At 40.8% G+C, this 20,136-nt stretch overlaps 1 protein-coding gene across 2 annotated transcripts in view; it reads left to right on the top strand.

Moving 5' to 3' along the window:
- Positions 1–20,136, top strand: part of fbxl17 (F-box and leucine-rich repeat protein 17) — a 245,879-nt gene that overhangs the window by 211,055 nt on the left and 14,688 nt on the right. Inside the window, exon 10 of one of the 2 annotated variants that reach the window (XM_061671938.1) lies at positions 15,126–15,268. The exons of the other annotated variant lie outside the window; for it this stretch is intronic. Coding sequence (XP_061527922.1) covers positions 15,126–15,268 — 143 coding nt within the window. The remainder of the gene's footprint in view (positions 1–15,125; positions 15,269–20,136) is intronic. 2 annotated transcript variants of the gene reach the window in all.

Raw genomic sequence — 20,136 nt, 5'->3', positions numbered from 1 at the left:
TTGATTTTCAATTATGTAAAATGAAGTCAAGTGTCGGATCAGTTGGTCAATGTGACCTAAATACTAGGTCCACATTCTTGCTCATCTTCAGCTTTCAGGAATAGATCTTTTTTTTTTTGTCTAATTTTGAGCGAGCTTGTAAAATGTTACATGACCAAGTAAACAAATTTTTGTCACCTTTTTCCAGTTACTCAAAAATTCTTTTAAGTTTGAGGGACAATTTCAGTTTTTCGGAAACGCTTTACTTTTTTTCCCAAAATGGTGGGACGTTGAGGTACAAGTTTAATTTTTTTTTTTTTCCGTGACCATGCTTTCAAATCATCTTTCCCCATTGAAATGAATAGAAATGCCATTGATTCGTTCCAGCTTCCCTGAAAAAAAAGTGTTTTTATAAGCAAAACAGCACTCTATAAGATTGTACTTCATAAAAACATACACTAATCACATTATTAAATAGATTGTAAAGATTTAACTCATTTTTGCTACATTTTTACATTTAGTGGACATTGTCCACTGTCCATCTGGTGTGCGCATCTTAGCCACCTGGGGGGTAGTATAGTACAGATATAGAGACACGACTTTTTTTTTTAAATATATTGTTTGTCTACATGTGTTGCTCCAGTGATTGTGTTCAAATATACGTTGCTTAAAGGTTTTTAACACATTGATGCTGATGCTTTTGTTTAGGCCGTCTATGGCGTCTTGTCGTTTGTTAGCATGAAGCTAAATAGACTGTTGTAAGGCAAAGCTAATGTGGTTGTTTCAAATTCACAACGTGTAATTATCATTGTTGTATGTTTAGTTTGATGCTAAACTAGAACTGGAAGTGGCAATAAACAATTTGAATCTGTTTTCCGAGTAGATCGGGGGAGGGAAAAAAATCCCTTTTAAGACAGCCCACACCTCAGCGCTCAGAATAATCTTGACTTTGATTGGAAAACGGACTAAATGAAATTAAGCCCGAACATTGACATGCGTTTTAGATGTTTGAGGTAGCTGAGATTAGTAACCATTAGCCTTTCTCATAGACACAATTTTTAACCACTTTCCTTTCATGAATAATTTCTGCTTGTCAGAACAATAACTTTATTGATGTCTGAGCCAAGATGCTTTAGGTCAAAACAGTAGATTCATTTGTCTGCAGATTATCCCCTTTTCTCTTGACTCTGCGGGGACTTCCCACTATCGTCAGAAAAAGTTTTTCTGATAACTTATAACTAAATTTGATGGACTGAAATATTTTTTCATTGCTATGCTCTTGTTGTTTGGAATCATAGTCATGTTTGTTGCAACTGTTGTATCTGTTTAGTCAGTTCTACCAGCAGAGAAATGTTGTAGTTTTGTAGTACTTTGTGCAGTTAATGTTTCAGCTGCATTTTCTTTGTCTGACTTTATGCGGGCTTGGCTAACTTCCTTCAAGGAGAGAAACGTTATTTTCTCTTTTTCCGTGAGACATACTGAATATGCCAGAGAACAAAAAAAGATTCTTAAGTTGTCATTTTGCATTTCAGAGATCTTATTAGTTCCGTGGAAGCAGTCAAAGCGAAGATGTCAAGTAAGACGTGAGTTATTACCTGTGTACCTGTGACTGAAACGAGCCTTTGGAAACGTAGTGATGTTTGATCTATGGCCAGGTATCGATCAAAAACACTGTTTCAGCTCTCGAAAACATACCACACGTGTGTGACTGTGCATGTGCGTACGTGTGTGTGTGGGGGGAATACAGAGTAATTAGTAATGACACCGGAGTGTGATTTCAGTGTTGGCCAAGCATCGATCACAACGTGCAGTATCACAGCAGCGTTAGACTTGGTTGAAGAGCCTTTTTTTTTTTTTTTTATGGCGTCTGACTAAGCAGTTACACAATCACATTAAAGTGTTCCTACACATGATAGTTTTGATTTGACAAAACATTTAATTGTCTGATATTCAAGTGTTATTGCAAGTTTATGCTTGTAAAATTATGACTTTATTCTCATAAAATAGCGCATTTTTTCTGTGAAATAATGCATCATGTATTTTGATATGACTATATTTTCAGGAAATTTGTACTCATCTCATCATGGTATTTTTGAACCGGTTTTTGTTTCATTCTAGAAATAGCATGCAGTCATTTTAATCAAATCCATTTGCACTGAGGAGATGAATGATGAAGGGCCCATTGTATATTTGTGACAGTATAAAAGCAAATTTGAAGAAAAAGCAGCTTCAACATTTTGGCATGAGTGACTCAAGGCTGCCAGCGCAACGTTGGCAAATTGTTTTTTCTGCTGTTAATCACACAGGTTTCGAAGTAATGGGAGGAAAAGGGCATTTATTACATGTTTGGGCAGGTCTGTCTGCTCGAAACGCTCTACTAACCTAATAGTTGTGCAACTTATAGCAATTTGGTCATTTGGTTTAGGGCTAATTCGGGGCCTAAGTGGACCCCCAACACTGAAAACAACACATTAACCCTCTGAGTCTTTCTCTCTCTCTCTCTCTCTCTCTCTCTTGCGCTCTCTCTCTCTCTCTCTGTCTCTCTCTCTCTCTCTCTCTGTCGCTCTCTCTCTCTCTGCTACTCTCCCTCAAACAAACACACACGTTGTCGTAATGATTTGGAAGTTTGGTGCGGGAAGCCTTGTTAATGATTCTTGCTGAGTTAAAATACATTGTTTAAAGACAAAAGATAAGATACCAACAAGGTTTTCACAAGGAAAAACGGTGAAGCTGTCAGTTTTTCAGATATAGTGATGACACTGAAAACCTATTACCTTACTCCCAGTGATCTTAAATAACAGTCCAGACTCCAGAATGTACATCTGTTCTGTCTAAGCAGCATGTAAAATGCATTAATTTTCGCGTGGAACTAAATAAGCATAAGAGAAAGCGAGAGAGGCCCGTTTCTCTGCTCTGGATCCAAGTAGTAGCGTGTAATTACCCTTAAGACCTGCTCCCTTTGCTAAAGGATTAGCCATAATCCACCAGCAAAAGCATAACTACTGCTAACATAATTCCAGTCAGACTCATACAAGTTGTGTATACAAAGCATGATGCTCTCTGGCTTCGCTCTCTTTCTCAATGGAGCTGCATGACGCATCCTCTGTTAGCATCAGAAGGTTGTCCTCTCATCCCCGATTCAGATATGACCAGACGAACAGATATGAATAGAAAAGGTGAGGAGGATTAATATCTTCAAACAGATGACGCATTGGAGAAGAGGGGGTCCATCCATCCATCCATTTTCTACCGCTTATCCGAGGTCTGGTCGCGGGGGCAGTAGCTTTAGCAGGGGCGCCCAGAATTTCCCTCTCCCCAGCCACTTCCTCCAGCTCTTCCGAGGGGATCCCAAGGCGTTCCCAGGCCATGCGAGAGACATAGTCTCTCCAGCGTGTCCTGCGTCGTCCATGGGGTCTTCTCCCGGTGGAAGGTGCCCGGGACACCTCACCAGGGAGGCGTCCGGGAGACATCCGAATCAGATGCCCCAGCCACCTCACCTGACTCCTCTCGATGTGGAGGAGCAGCGGCTCTACTCTGAGATTGTCCCGGATGACCGAGCTTCTCACCCTATCTCTAAGGGAGAGCCCGGACACCCTGCGGAGGAAACTCATTTCGGCCGCTTGTATCCCGGATCTTGTTCTTTCGGTCCCACACACACAGCTCCCACACCCATAGGTCGTAACCATAGGTGAGGGTAGGAACGTAGATCGACTGGTAAATCGAGAGCTTCGCCTTTCGGCTTAGCTCCTTCTTTACCACAGCGAACCGATACAAAGTCTGCATCACTGCAGACGCTGCACCGATCCGCCTGTCAATCTCCCATTCCATTCTTCCCTTACTCGTGAACAAGACCCCAAGATACTTGAACTCCTCCACTTGGGGCAGGATCTCATCCGGAGAGGGCATGCCACCCTTTTCCGACTGAGGACCATGGTCTCAGATTTGGAGGTGCTGATTCTCACCCCAGCCGCTTCACACTCGGCTACGAACCGCTCCAGTGAGAGTTGGAGATCACGGCTTGATGAAGCCAACAGAACCACATCATCTGCAAAAAGCAGAGATGCAATTCTGAGGCCACCAAACCGGACCCCCTCTACGCCTCGGCTGCGCCTAGAAATTCTGTCCATAAAAATTATGAACAGAATCTGTGACTAAGGCGGAGTCCAACCCTCACCTGAAACGAGTCCAACTTACTGCCGGCAATTCAGGAGGAGCAGAGGGGCTGTCAGTTTAAAATAAAGCTTTTTATTGCCAGAACTTTAGCAGCCACACCTGATTATTATTTAATGTCCCAACAAAATATCTATTCTTTTTAAAAGGGGATGACCAAGATTCAGGTCACTCCATGTAATTCTTGTCAGCATGCTGCTGTTTTACATACTTGTAGAGTGGTGCCTTGACTTACTAGTGACCCTAACTTATGAACTTTTCGAGATAAGAGCTGTTGCTTGACCGCTTTTTATTTTTTTTTGGCTTTACACTTGAGGGCTAGATCATAGCAGTTCACCCTTCATAACAAGCAGCACTTTGGCAGATAGTGAACGATTCTCCAAAAAAGAGGCCAAGCGCTTGCTTCAGGCTGTTCATCACCAGTTCCAGTTGAAGTTACAGTAGAAATAAAAATAAAACAAAAATAATTCCGTTGTGTATGTTAAAAAAAAGCCACATAACTAGGCCTTAGGCCCTAATTTTTAAATCAGTATGTAGCAGATATTTATGAGGAAGATGTATGAAAAGTTGACAGATCAGTGGCGTCCCACTCACGTCGTATGCCCTGGACACGCCCTGCTCCAATATTACTGGCTCCAGGATGTGTGCCACTGTAATATGATTGACTGCTGTATCCCAGTAGAACACGCCCTGCTGCTTCCAGACGACAAAAGAAGTATGTGAATTCAGTGTGGCGTATTTAATATGAATCCCAGTAACCCTAACCCACGCTATTCCTAATCTTAACCCATCCTAAACCACCTTAACTCCAATCCTAGCCCTAAACCTAACCATAACAAACTTTTGTTTTTATTTTGTACAAATAAGATACATATTTGGAAGGTCATCCCGCTACATCTGTGTAGTTTGCCCTTACCGCGATGCGTAAGCCAATCATTTTGCAAACGGGGTGTGTCTTGCCTAGAACACCAGTGGGATTCCTAATAAGACGTCAGTGATGACTTTTGGCCATCATCTTCCACGTTTTTCTCATTGAACTTTCTTTCTGGGGTGACGTGACTCAGATGGTAAAGTGGTCGTCTCCCTACCCAAAGGTCGTAGCTTCGATCCTCAGCCCTGTGACCATGTCCAAGTGTCCTTGAGCAAGACACTGAACCCCCAATAGGTGAATGAGGAGACAGTGTTAAAAGTGCTTTAAGTACCTTGAAGGTAGAAAAACACTATACAAGTGAAAGCCCATTTACCTTTCTGTTAGTATTCTTCAGATTGGGTATGCTTACGTTTCTAAAGTCTTATTAAATACTCTTAGCACAACACAGGTCGGTGCTTTCATCCCGCGCGTGCTTCAGATGTTCAGCCCAATTGAGCCTTGATGAATAATGTCAACCTCTTAAGTGTCCCATTGTCACGCTGAAAGGAACCTTGTTGTAGGTCACCTCGGTGACAGTTCCATCTCTCCCTATCGGCTCTTCACTCCGTCTGTCTCTCCTTGCCCATCGCTCTTTCTCTATCTGTACCGCTCGCTGTCACTCACTCACTCATGCACTCACCCACCTCCACAATCTGCCATCCCACTTTCCACTTGGCATCTCTCTCTGGAAGGTTATCACACATCAGCTTCTTCAAGTCTCATTGTATTGTGGTTTGTGTGTGTGTGTGTGTGTGTGTGTGTGTGTGTGTGTGTTTGAGTATATTATTTTCAAATGCCAGACCACCATAAAGCATCGCAGTTACTTTTTCCATTGTTCTTTTTCTATCACACTGTTTGGAGGTTGGACTCAGCCGCTTTAAATTGGATTGGACTGATTGGGAAATGTCTATGCCCTCCGCTGTCATACACACACAAATAAGAAGGTACACTTTCTTCTCCTCTCACCCTCCAGCTAATTAATATCCTAGATTGGGCATGTCCCATCAACTGTTCTCTATTCTGCTCCACTCTCCTCTGAGTCTGACTCTTTTTAGGTTGTCAGGCCCAAGAATACACTACATAACATTCCAGTCGATGTCCTTGTTTTGGCTCCTTCTTTCTCTTCATTTTTTTTATCTGAAGTGAGAAGGGTCTTGTGTTCTCTAGCACTTCAACACAAAATTGTTCAGACCTAGAAAGTAAAACAGTGTGTTTACATCTGCGATTGACTGGTGACCGGTCCAGGGTTTACACCGCCTCTCGCCCAAAGTCAGGCGGGATATGCTCCAGCTCATTTGTGACCAGGTATAGAAAATGGATAGATAAATGGTGTGTTCACAACAGCAAGGTAAGGAATTGTGAATGCTATCATCCAGATGGGAAAAGTGGACTGAGATAGCTTTAACAGTTGAGTTTCTATCTGTATACAGACAGGCTGGTGAAGTTCGGATCAGTTTATCACAGATATACCGTAATGTAAATATCTGTTTGGCTCTTGAAAACACACATACCTTTAAACATTTGTCTATCCATTCATATACACTCATAATGTAAGCATTTGTCAATTCATATGCATATTGTAATGTGAATATCTGTCTGTATATTCACACATAACTATAAATGTATAAATGTCTGTCCATTCATGTATAATGCAAACATTTGTGTATCCATTATAGGGCATGGCCTCGCCCTCCGAATCCCGATTCGTTATCCGTGTCGACAGTAACAAATGAAATCCTTACTCCTTGTACTATTCCGAAATAAAGAAATGTCATCGTCCAATGAATGAAAAATCCAATTAGATTATTTAAAAAATATAATTTGAACCGGAAAGAGTACCCTGTGGTGTGTTTTAGCTGCCGCTTCGCCCTTCTGGAAAGGTTTTCTTTCGAGTTTAAAATGGTTTACTTTAACAAAGATCCATCACCGTACCGTGGCCTAAGGTAGAACCCAGCTTGGTTTACACCTGTCTCTGTGCTGTAAATCCTCGCCGGCTGGGACCAGCTGCCTCCTTTCTAGCTAGCTAGCTGGCGCAGCTCTCATCATCTACCACACTGAGTTGTGTCCTGCTCAACTTCCTCCCATCCATTCTGCCACGGTCGGCGTCCACCTGCAGTGACAGTTCCTTTCAGGCTTTTGTTGTGGAATTGCCGTGAACATCCGTGTAACTCCTCGGGCTCGGCTATTGGGCCCCTCCTTCCGCAGATAACATTGTCTCGGTGGAGGGCTATGGCTCTTTGCATCCTTGAGCAATGATCATGCACAAAAACGATGCGCAGTAAGTCAGAATGGCATCGGTTTTTGTATCTGTCTGAACATTCAAAAATACTGTGCACATACTGTAGTGTAATTATGTCCAACTTTCTCCATTCACACACGCACGTGCACACACACATACAAACATTCGTTTGTCCGTTCACAAACATTTTAATTCAAACTTGTTTTCTTTCTTGTCTAAAAAAAACTGTCTGAACATTCCGGCCCGGCGAAAGTAACAGTCTGGATCTTGTCCTAACAATTTGCGCGTGTTCTTTATGACATTAGCTGTGGCCCTTTTGCGTGACCCCGTTCAGCTTTGAAGATGAGCATTGTGAGTCATTCAATCAAGTCATTGCAGCCATGAGACCCACGACTCTAGGCCTGGTCAAACAGACATCACAGGACCGGCAAGTGACATCCACATGATACTTGTTGAGTTAATCTTTCACAGGGTTTACAGCTTTGGCGCGATAAATGAACATACACGTGAACTCTGCCGTGACAAAAATCTGCCAATGCTGACAAGCAATTCAACAAACATGAGATACGCAGTGTAGTGGCCATTAAGACTGAAGTCCTTCAAGTTCTCTTGTAAAACAAACTCTATAACTATGAATGGCGTGGAGGACGTCACTATATTCCTCAAATAGTGACCAGGAGCTTTTCCTCAACTGCAAGAACCTTGTCAGACTGGATGAAACCCATAAGTCGCGTGGCTCCTTGGAACATAAACATGGGCGCATACAACATTGTGAAGCGATCATAATATACTGAAACTCTAATCATGCTCAATATTGCCTAGGGAACTTGTGTTCTAAGACTACACAATCTGAGAGACTGTGTTTCAGAGCTGCTGTTTTGGTTACCAACTAGCCTTTAAGTATTTAATGTTGTAAAGCCTATGAGAGTAACGCCCACTTTTGCATGAATTACAGTAGTACAGTAGTTTTTCAAATAAATTGAGTGAACTTTGGAAGGTGACAGAGTAGACAACCTTCAAGAGTCTGAAAGTTTCCCCTTAAACGGAAGATCAGTTTGAACTTTTTAGAGAATCCTGACTGAATGGAGTGTTGCAGTGCATTAACACACGTGTTGTTGTGTTTTGTTTAGTTTTACGTTTGCTGAAACTGAGCAAACATTCTCGTGTGAAGGAACAGAGCTTCATGGTTGTGGTTTTGGCCATCTGGTAACAACGCTGAGTATCCCAAACACGAGACAAAGAAGCAATCGAATGTCTTTCACATTAGACTTGACAGTTGTGCTCTCTGGGATGCATCAACCATAATGAGACTCTTTTCCTGTTGCGCCATTACCCTTTTTTCTTCTTCTTCTTCTTCCCCCTCCACGCAAGCACATTGTCCATCACGTAAATCTTGGCGCTGTAACATCATGTCTTTAGTAAACGCTCTGTCTTAATCAGCGGCTAAAATATGGTGTATAAGGTTACGGCCAACGGGCACCAGGATGGCTTGGATGCAATAAGATAGCTGTAATGGCGCACCATCATTTAGGAGAATGTAATAAGTGAATATCTAATAAGCCTGTAAAAGATGCTTAACCCCTGGAGCTCTGAGGTCAGGCTCTCAGATAGGAGAGTAAACTGATTACGGAAGGTTCCTTCTCACGTTGCGGTCATCTCAGGATTGACCAAATCCTGACCCCGCTGTTGGTAGAGCAGTCTGCATCGTCAGGAACCCCACCTATGTTTGGATAAATCCACTCTTTATGGCACCTGAATAACCGCTTGGGGGAACTAATAGGTTATAAGTGCCAGCTTTTGAGATAATAGGAAGAGTTAATGGAACACCAAAGGTTTAACGGTTTACTCTTGTTGTTCACCCTTTGGATTGTGACAGCTCATGATTAGTGTGAAAATTCTAACAAGCAGACTTTGTAATGCAAACCTTGCGATTATTACTCTGACATATCGGGTGGTATGTTTCCTGAGCGGATAGAAACTCTTTTGAAAAAGTGCAGATCCTTTTTATAAAATACAAAGTGATTGGACAAATGTCAGTCACAACCACCACATCTTCATTGTGTTTCTTTAATCTATTCTGATGAAACTGCTGCTCTAGGAAACATCATTGCTGAGCTTTACAGATGCCTTTACAAGTTTACAGTTGCTTCTTGCTTTCATCACATCAAAACTAAAACTTTTGAACATCCGTTTTCATTAAGGGAAAATACTGATCCACCCCCACCCCCCATTAAAACGAAACTTCAGTTGTGTTATTTTCTCTGGTTAAAGAACACTGACTTATTTTGATAACTGCTGCTATGGAACTAGCTTTATGGATACTTTCAGATCTTTTTGCAAGTTTACAGTTGATTTCATCACATTTAAGCAACAACCCTAGGTGCAGACTCTCCTTACTAGTTTGTTTGCACTTCCACAAACTTCCATTTTCAGAGATTTGCTTTTCTCAGTCTCCAAAATGCTGTTCTCTTATAAACAAGTGGGCCAAAAGGTTGTTCAAACACTTTTTCCTCTATTTTCAATTTCAAAAATGGCAACTAAGAGTTTCAAGTAATATACTGAAATCTGTGATTTGACACAGGGTTAGGTAAAGACACTGAGTGGTCAATCATTCAAAAATCTTAAAGCATTTGGCTTTAAATGAAACACAAGGTGAACTGCGCTTTCCTCAGTATGAATGATATCCAGAATTTAAGATCAGTTTGTCTGTCTTCGCGTCTTACACACTGACACACACATACACGTACAGACACCATTCCCAAAACCATTTTCAGGCTGGGCAGCCAAGTGTGTCCTCATTAACGTCTGCGAGTGAGTAGTCACCACTCAGTCATAGCACCAGCTGCCAAAATGTGATTTTCCTCCTCTTTTCTCTACTAACTCCCCCCCCCCCAATACCTACATGAGCTGTTCTTGCATATCGCTTCATCTCTTTTTGTCGACAGAAAATCATTACCAGTCAGCTAAGACAATTTCCTGCTCCCTTGGTCACTTAGACTCTGCCAATCACAAGTTTTGGAAAAAAAAAAAAAATCCCATATTAACGAATCAGTTTAATATTAGAAACTTGTTAGTCCATGAAAATTAGACGGAGAAGCTGTTAGATTGCATTAAAGGACCGTAGATATAATTGAAAACCACCTAAAAATTAGTACAGTGGTCAAAGAGAGAATTTAATTAACCACAATATTTGAGTGTTCTATATGATGCACTGGGTTTACTTAATAAAATTGCAAATCAATTATAAATAGATACAGAACACAAATATAGCTTATAAAAAAATATTAGCGTTTGTTTCTTTTTTATTACCATTATCTGCATTTGAAAATTATTGTTAGAATAAACTAGAGCACCGGTTCTCAAGTTGAGACCCACCTATAGAAGTTAGGAACAATAAAGAAGGTTTTTCTTTAAAAATAGCCCCATAACACACATGTGCAGTATATTATATTTTTAAATGCCGTTTTAAATGAGTTGCTGTACCACCAATTGCTTGACACGACATCTGCCAACCAAAGGCTGAGCTGCACTTATTTGTTTACAGAGTAAAGTAGTGGCTAGAGAACAAGGAAGTAACAGTTTTTTTTTTTTTTTACTAGCCGTCTTCGACCCGCCCAAAATGGTTCCTCGACCCACCAGTTGAGAATCACTAAACTAGAGCACTATGACAAGACTTTGAAGAGCTTGAGTTCGATGCTTCATGTACATTGTAATCGCAAAGGTATTGGGACACCTGGCCATTTTAAACCAACAGGAAGTGAAAATATGGAGTTGGTCCAGCTTCCACTCTTGGAAGGTTTTCTACAGGATAATGTAGAGCTCTCCAAAATATCTTGGCAAGGAGAATAATTCGTCTTAAACGCATATGGGACTTAAGTGAGTCTATTTCTTAACCTGCCACTTTGACTGTATTGAAAAGGAAAATAGAGTGAAGTCTCCATCCATCGACTGCACTTCACTACCACCACCTAGGAGAACAAAAAGTGATTTTGCTGTAGCAAAAAGCTGTTTCAAAGAAAAGCCTTTCTCCCTTGCAAAAGCAGGCAACGATTTCCATTTACCCCACAAGGGAGTGGTTGCAGTTTACAGTCTACCGATGGAGGGTGATGGCGGGAGCAGGGAGGAGAAGAGCGCACTCAGGGATATTAGCCTCTAATGGCCACAAGCCTGATTGCCCGACGCTTGGTTTGTTCTGACCGTTGCATTATCTGACTCCTTTCAGTTTGCGTCAGACCCCCACAAAATTATCTTTAGCTTCATTTGCTTCCTTATATGGTCCCACACGCTCCTCCTGTGAAGTCTCGGGTAATTGAAATTCAACTGCGTGTACGTTGCGCACGTGAGTGCGCCACAGCAATTACGAAATGCACGGACAATGTATTGACTCGCACATCCTTTAATTCACTGTATTAAGCACCTGTCCGCCTTCATTCTGTGGTTAGGGTAAGTTGAATGGGAAGAAACTGAGTCTTTGAAAAAGAAGAACTAAAGCGGAGCCTTGAAAGTCTAACAATCCATTCCAGGGGGCTTATTGAGTTTAAAAAAAAAAAAAACATTGTCGTAAGACATAATGGAAGTGATTCTGTCAGGTGTGTATTGATGTTATACAGCATTAGTAGAGCACGTACTTAACTTTGATGATGAGTAAGTTTATTTTCTTCATCGTTACCATTTTTTGTCTTTGTTTACACCCTATCGCAATAGGGTTTGTATTAAATTCTAAAACGAAAAGGAACTGCATCCATCTGCGACAGAAGGCACCAATGCAGTCCCAATTCCAAAGTTCCTTAACTCATTCACTGCCAGCCGTTTTCAAAGCAGATTTCCCACACTGCCAGCTGTTTAAGAGCATTTTGACAAGATTTTTCAAAACCCTTAGAATAGTGTTCTGTGACAATATAAGAACCAAACATACCAAAACAAAGAGTAGAATTTTCTTCTCTTCCAGAAAAACAAGTTTGTTTCTAGCTTGCATGTTTTTTTAAATAATCAGTAAAACGTGTTGGTTGCACCAAAAACACCGGTTTCTGACTAATGAGTGGAGTAAACAAGAAAAACAAACAGAAAGCAGAACAGTGACTTTGACGTTAATATTTTTTTGCTTTTGTGAACTATAAAACAACAAAAACGAGTGAGAAAGGGCTATAGAATAATCTATCAATAAATAATGTATTGACAGAAAAATTACAATGAAACACGGCGTGAGTGACGCTGACTCACCACGACGCGAGTTGAACGTCAATGGCTTTTTTACACTACTACTCTGTTCGAGTGTGAAGCGCTTAAACTTGTCCAACTTCCAATGTGTTGGCATTTCATCGACGTGACATGCCAAGATTCACTGCCTAATCTTTATCTTTTACTCAAAAGCTGTGTAGAGCTCAAATCCAAAAATTATGCACCACCGCCAGCTACAGGGAACTTTTAGTCATTAAAGTGCTTTACAAACCAGAATTTCACAGACAAGCACGCCTAACCGTGGAAAAACGTACTTGACAACTTTATTCGTCTGTGTCAGTAAAGGGTTGATGTATAGAAACGTCCATGGCATTGGATGATTAAAGAATGCCTTTTTTTTTTTTTTTTTTTTTTTTTAAATAAAATCAGGACACAACCCTACTATTCTTCAAGACCTCCCATACCCCCAAGGTTCTTTGACTCTTCTCAGTACTGAAAATTATTTTAATATGGTGGCACAAATGTAATTATAGTTTTGGGTTTTTGCTCAAATTTCGTGGTACTTTTGTCTGACTTTGATGCAGTCAGCAGGGCTCCAGTTCCACTCAGTGTCGATGTGAGTGTGAACAGTTGTCTGTCTCGATATGTGCCATGTGATTGCCTGGTGATCAGTCCAAACCAGAAAATCTCCCGAAGGCAATAGTGTCCCATTTAGCAAGTTTGACGCAGCTTTTGGACTCAGGACCCAGTCTCTGAAGGATACAGCCCCCGAGTTGGGATATAACTCTGTTGCTTTCTTATCTTGTCCCATTTTGCCCTGTTTTTCCATCAGATTTTGGATTCTGGCCCTTCATTTTCCTGATATTTTGTGTTCGATCACCCAACCCAAGTTTTGATGGTTCACTGGAGTGCAAATATAGTTTGGTTGAGCTCATGTGCAAGCTTTTTCATTGAAATCCTAATTGAGGCTCTGTGGGAATGCAAATTAACAAGAGTTGTGAGCCCAGGTAATTACATTTGGGATAATGTGGTTGGACATTATATAAAGGGTCTAACACACCCGAATACACATTCATGTGTGTGCACTGATCTTTACAGCGCAACCATCTGGGCCGAGAAAGCTGCATCCTCACAATAACGCTGTACACGAAACATGCTACAACTTCAAAGCCCTTTTAACGCCTGTTTAGCTATAATTGCTTTTACTCTTGGCATTCTGGAACATGCTGAAGCACAAAAGGAACCACATGTGAAGGGCTTGCCCAGAGCTATACAATACATACAGTATGTTACATACTGTACACATGATCAGTGAATGCGTGGAACGATAGATAATTACATGCAGAAGCAGAAAATTATCATTACATTTTTATATATACTCTTACTTGGATTTAAACATACTTCATTGGACAACTTTTTCACATTATGCAGTGTGACCTACTATGTGTAGGGATTAAGTGTTGGCATGAATGTTCCCTAACTTTTTGAAGTGGAGATCTTGAATCTTTGACTTTCTCTGCTGGTAAATTGATTTTGTGCAAGGAGGACGTCAGGGGGCTAAGTGACTATTTCAAGATTCTGTCAAAGGCTCGCTCTGTCTTTAGTGTCCCCCTTTCATCTCTCTCTCACCTACCTTCCCGCTCTAATTAGTGGATGTTGTGAGAAAGTGAGGGAACAAAGATCAGGCCCGGACAATCTATCAAACCAGCAGCTCTATCAATTGACTGTCAAAGTGCGGATCGCTTTCCTTTGACCCGATAATCAGAAAGATGGTTGTGTTTTTCTGCTTGTTGGAATGCAGGAGTAGTTCCTTATTTGATGGTAGAGTGTTAGCCTTTAAATTTCTGTCATAAGGAGATTGTATTCTTGGATTCATAAGTTCTTTTCTATCGCAACTGACTTTGGGCAAGAGGTGGGGTACACACTCAACAACTTGCCAGGCAGTCACAGGGCACAAATCCACAACCAACCATTGTCACCTATGCACAAAAGCCATGTAAGCACATGGAGAAGATGCAAACTCGACAAAGGAAGACCTGACTTGAGTTTCGAACTCAGAACTGTGAGGCAGACGTGTTAACCACAAATCCCAAGTGTAATTTCATTTGTAATGTATTTAATGCCGCAAAATGAGACTCCATATGCACTCCAAATACACGGCAATGAATTTTTGAAATCACCCATAGGTGAAGCTAATCATCATAATTCAGAAACTTGTTCTTGTGTTTCTTGTGGAAACTGATAAACTAAAGCTTGTGTGTGTCCCATTTGTGTTAAGCACTGTAAATCATTCACGGACAGGATGCCATTGCTTCAGCGTTGGGACCAATGCTAATTCATCTTGCAGCAGTCTAAACAAACGCGGGTGTGTGAGAGATTTGTGTCCGCGTGAGATGTGTGTGTGCGTGCGTGCGTGATAGTGAGGTGTTGTGTAAACGCTAAAATAATGTGTCACATCTGGCCACACAACATGCCCTGGTTTCATCTTGAATTTCAGCGTGTCCCCTGTGGGAGCGCGATGCTGTCACATTTGCATGAGAAAGGTTGTCAGACTAACACCTTTTCTCATTTCTGTGCCTCCTATCTCCCTCAACCCACACCCCACCTCCCCACTACCACCTTCCCCAAATTCCCTCCCTGTGTCTACAGCTCTGATAGCCATAGGCCAATATAGCAGCACCATAGAGACCGTGGATGCCGGCTGGTGTAAGGACATCACAGACCAGGGCGCCATGCAAATCGCAGAGAGCAGCAAGTCGCTGCGCTACCTAGGCCTCATGAGATGTGACAAGGTAACAATGTTCAGAACAAAATGTCTGACCCTGTCTGCTATCATTGCAGCATGGAAACACGAGCACAATATTATACTGTAAAGTAAACCCCCGTTTATTGCTGGGGGATATATGTTCCAGAGCCACACATGTAGGTGAAAAAAATGTTGAGAGACCATGTTTAAAAAAAAAAAAAAAAAAAAATGTTTTTTTTCCCCTCCCCCCTCATTGTTTTATCCTCCCCACTCTTTAAGCACATTTAAACTTATAAACAATCACTTAAACTTGTTAAAACACATGTTTTAAGTATGCCTTACTGCCTGTGCTCACCTTCTGTGGGAGACTATTGTATAACATCACTTTGAAAAGAAGAAGAATCACTTGCACATTTCTTCAAATAAAAAAAAACGGACAAAATAGAATTAAACTGTTTATTTAAACACCAAAATTTGCAACCAAACCTTATTATAATGAAAAAGAAATTAAACATATACCACAAAACACCATAGATGGGCTACCAGAGATTAGCATCAATGTCACAGTAAATTTAAACCTTCAAACAACTGCTACTTTGTGTGTTGTCCCCGTGCTTGTGTGTGTTTTCTTTGTGTCCTGCGATTGGCTGGCGATTTGTCCACTGTGGACTTTTGCTCAACGTCTGCGGGGATAGGCTCCAGCTCACCCTAAATAGGACAAGCACGAAATACCAACCTACCAAGCAACCAACCCATTTATGAAACAACAACCTTGTATCTTTTATATTTTTCATCTTCTTTGTCTCATCTGGCACCCTACCCATCAAACAGTACTGTGCAAAAGTTTCCCACTGGCTTTGTTGTTTTAATGAGTTGTCCAACAGCATTCATTTTCGCATCGACAATTTATACAGTTAACAGGATTATGCAAACAATAAATAAACAAAAATTCAAAGGAGTTTCCCAAAAATTGGGGCCAAGGAAGACCCTATTAAATTATGGCGAGGATCTGGTTAAAGGTGTGGACATAGGAATGAATATTTACACTTTGAGTCACTCTGGCATCAATGCGACTGTCCAGAATCATACAGCATATATTTTCTTAAAAGCTCGGTCTTGGTGGAGGTAGTTGTAGTTTGTAGTTTTCGGCCTGACAACCACAACAATAAACATTGCTAACTAATATCTCAACAGTTTTAAACAACTCTCATGTTTTGGCGGATTGCTGTATATTATCTAGATTGACTAGCGAGAACAACACATTATATTGTGGGTTTTGCATACTGTTGCTATCCAATAAAAAAACGAACAGAAAAAAAACACGTTAGTCCAAATACTTGAACATTATAACAGAAACATGGCAAAACATATGTTGGTGTGTGTTTTTTCTTTTTTTTTTTTTTTTTTTTTAAATAGAAATTTAAAAAAAACAAAAGTGGAGTTATGGAGCAACCATCCACTTTTGTCATTGGTCCGCCCACTTCCAGCGAGAGTGGGGAAAAAGGACACACATGGAGCTGAACAGCTGTCATAACTTAGCTTTATTGTATGCAGATGTATACGGCGTATTATAATACAATAGTTTGCAACATATGCCAATATTCACATGCAAATTGCCCTTTGTATGGTCAGTCCACAAGTTGGAATTCAACTTTTGTTTTCTGTTTGAGGCATAATTTGTTTTTTGGACCAGTTTTGTAAGCTTTGGTGTTAAGTAGAAGTTGCCGTTGAAGAAAGCGGTGCGGGAGGGAGGTTGACTTACAGCGGAGTCCTTTCATAAGTCTGGGAACTCATCCTTTTTATTCCTTCATTATAAAATCAGACTTATCTGCAGCACAGCCTTGAGTTTGACCCTATGGATTTCTGTGATAAACATGCTCTCCCCGCGATCGTTACGCGAGACGAGCATCGTTCGCATCATATTTATCTATTCATAACGTAATAAAATTAAACATGAGGGTCTGACAGTGACCCAGTGTGTTAGGTCTCTGTGGTGAAGCGGTGCCCTCAGTTCACATTATTGTAGGCAGGAATGTGTATCTATCATATTTATCTTGAGGTAATAAAGACTAACTGCATTACATAGCAGGTGATTACTTAGATTCCATTTTCATTTACTTCCCTCTTGCTTGGCCAACTGTGTGACCCAACAATCGATATCTGCAGCCATGCCGATAAAAAAAAATCTGTTCTGGAATGACCTACATCTTCAGCGGAATAACAATGTCTCCTTGTTTCTTTCTGAGCTCAGCATAAGCATGCACATATCCCTCAGCTCTTATTTACCTGCATATTTGCCTTCCCATGGTACTCACGGTGTAGCCCGGAGGATGGCAAGATAAACGATTGCGCTCCCTATCCTCTGAGGGGGGAATTTGGGGATGACACGTGCAAGCAAAGCGGTAATTGGTGCTATTACAGTAGTAATGGAGTGTGAATTGAGCAGACAAAAGAGTTTGACTGTTTCCAAGGTCAGATATATTACCATCTCTGAATTACCAAATGAATTAAGTGTGCGATTGCCCTCTTCACCCAGTTTGTGCTTTCTTTTACATCCTAAAATACAGTTTAGCATTATAAATATGCCTCTAATACTGGTGAGGGTTGTCCTGTGTGGGGAAAAGATCAGCCTAGTTGTATTGTAGGTTTGCATTGTGTTGATGGAGCTTTAGTGGAAAACTTGAGAAGAGAGAAGGCCAAACTGCTCTTTGCCCTTGTTGGCAAAAAAAAAGAAAGATAAATGGCTTGTTGTTGTAGCGAAGTCACCCAGAGAGTTAAGAGTAAGAGACCGAATAAAAGACGTAAATAGGTGAGAGCCAGAGTCCGAGCGAGGAGGGAGGTCGAGGTTTTTCTCAGCGAATATGCTCTGCCTTCGCCTTCAACTCCTACTCTCGTCCCTCAATCCCCCGCTATCCCGCATCCCGCTCTCAGGGAATCCCTTCAATCACCTTTCTACTTCTCGCATTCAGTGTAAATTCTTTTTTGCATTTTGCGTGTTGCCATTAACCTTTGCTTCCGCCGCCACAAAAGTTGGTCTTTTTCACTTACAACAGCATTTGTCTGATTTTAATATTCAGTGGCAAGCCAATTCTTTTTTTTAATCATAATTACTAGAATACCAAATAGCACTCACTAGGGTGCAGAACCCCGTCTAGACTGAACTGTTAAGTAAAGTGGAAAACTATTTAATTATAGTAATAGTGTTATTTCTTTTCAACCACATTGTGGTGAGTGACAGTTTCTGCAATCAGAAGCAAGCAGTAGATGGAACTGAGTGGTCGTTATTGTGAAGCCACACACAAACACAAAAGACAGAAGGGGAAATAGCCATGAAGTGCTATATTTTTTGTTCATTCGACTGTGCTAATTAGGCCAGCCTGTGGCTACCATTTTGTATTCTGTGGCATGGTGGAATGGTTTCATCGAGGTGACGAATGAATTTCATTAATTCGTCCTCATTCTGGGTGGGTTTGCACAACATTAATGTATTCCTACCAAGCAACCAACCCAAACACACAATTCTCCCAACCCAAACAATAGTGATCCTACCCAAAATGGACCTCGATTACATCAGTCATTTTAGAGGATCAATTCAAACTGGTTTACCATCGATATATAATAAGTGTTGCCTTTGAATTTGGCCTTACTGTGACCATTATTGTCTTTAAAATCCTCCACTAAGACCATGTGTATAATTTTTAATATCTCAACATATAGCTTAATGCTTGTATATAATTTGCTTTAATTAGGGGAGCAACAGCATAGCTTTAGGTGGGTAACTCAATGTCAAATATCTGCAACACACCCAGGAAGCACTATGTCGTTTGATTTTCATAGTACAAGCAAGAGTTGCTAATGAAAATGCTGTGACCATCATTGTCGGAAGATAGTCCACCTTAACTCAACGAATGGGTTTCTGCAAAATGTCCGTGGGAACATGTCGCTCACTCTATCAGTGGATCACAGCAGAGACATGTCCGATCCGATGGCGAGGCTAACTAATCTCATCTCTTCACTTAATTTCCTTCTGGGAAAAAAACACCAAAGCTGCCAGCTTGCTCTCCATTCCATAAAGTTCTCATGGAATGAAAGTCTTGTGCAAATTACGTGACATTACATTTATCTCAGCCACAGTGTCTCTTATTCATGTTGACAAATCAATTTGGGTACCCCCCCCCTCTATACTTATTTAACTCAGCATTGCTTAAAATAAGTGAGGCCGAGCTGCTAGCGGGCGTTCCATTTGTCTTTTCTCTTTACAGCCCTGTGGTCGACGCATAAATAACCAGCTTGTGATGCCAGCAGTTTATCTCCAGTGAAATTCATATTTCCTGCAAGCTCTAAGGTTACATTATATGATTAAATATGTATGGAGAGAGGCCAGAAAAAAAACAGCCTTACTTTAGAACACTTCTTTAAAATGTAGATGGTATTAAATTTATTTACAATGCTGTTATGATTGAAAGTGATAGGTTTTAATTGGTTCAACGTATGATAGGAAACAGGCATTTGTTTAGCTGGGCACAATTAAGGAAGCATCTTCTCAATATTGATCCATCTTCCAATAACATAAAAACTAACATACCATAGGGGACTTTAAACAATATCAGCCTGCGTACCAACCATAACTGTTTGGACTCCGAAAGTAATTTGTTATATCCACTTACAGTACAGGCTTGTCTGGCAGATTGTGATTTCTTGCAGGAGCAATGTTGACACTGTTTGGGAAATATTGCAAATAATTCAAAGCTAAAGTTTGTCTTTGCGTGGTTTCCTGTCAGGAAGTATACGCTGCGAGGATAAAGGATAAATAAATGAATGTACAAAAACTGTCTCAGATTGGAACCAAGTCATAAAAACAAACTCAGCATTTCATAGGCAAGTTAGACTACACTTTGCAAGTTTTGTGTGGCC

This window comes from Phycodurus eques, chromosome 3, assembly GCF_024500275.1.
Source record: "Phycodurus eques isolate BA_2022a chromosome 3, UOR_Pequ_1.1, whole genome shotgun sequence".
In the NCBI taxonomy this organism is placed as follows: Eukaryota; Metazoa; Chordata; class Actinopteri; order Syngnathiformes; family Syngnathidae; genus Phycodurus; species Phycodurus eques.
This window is presented reverse-complemented; position numbering and strand designations above follow the sequence as displayed.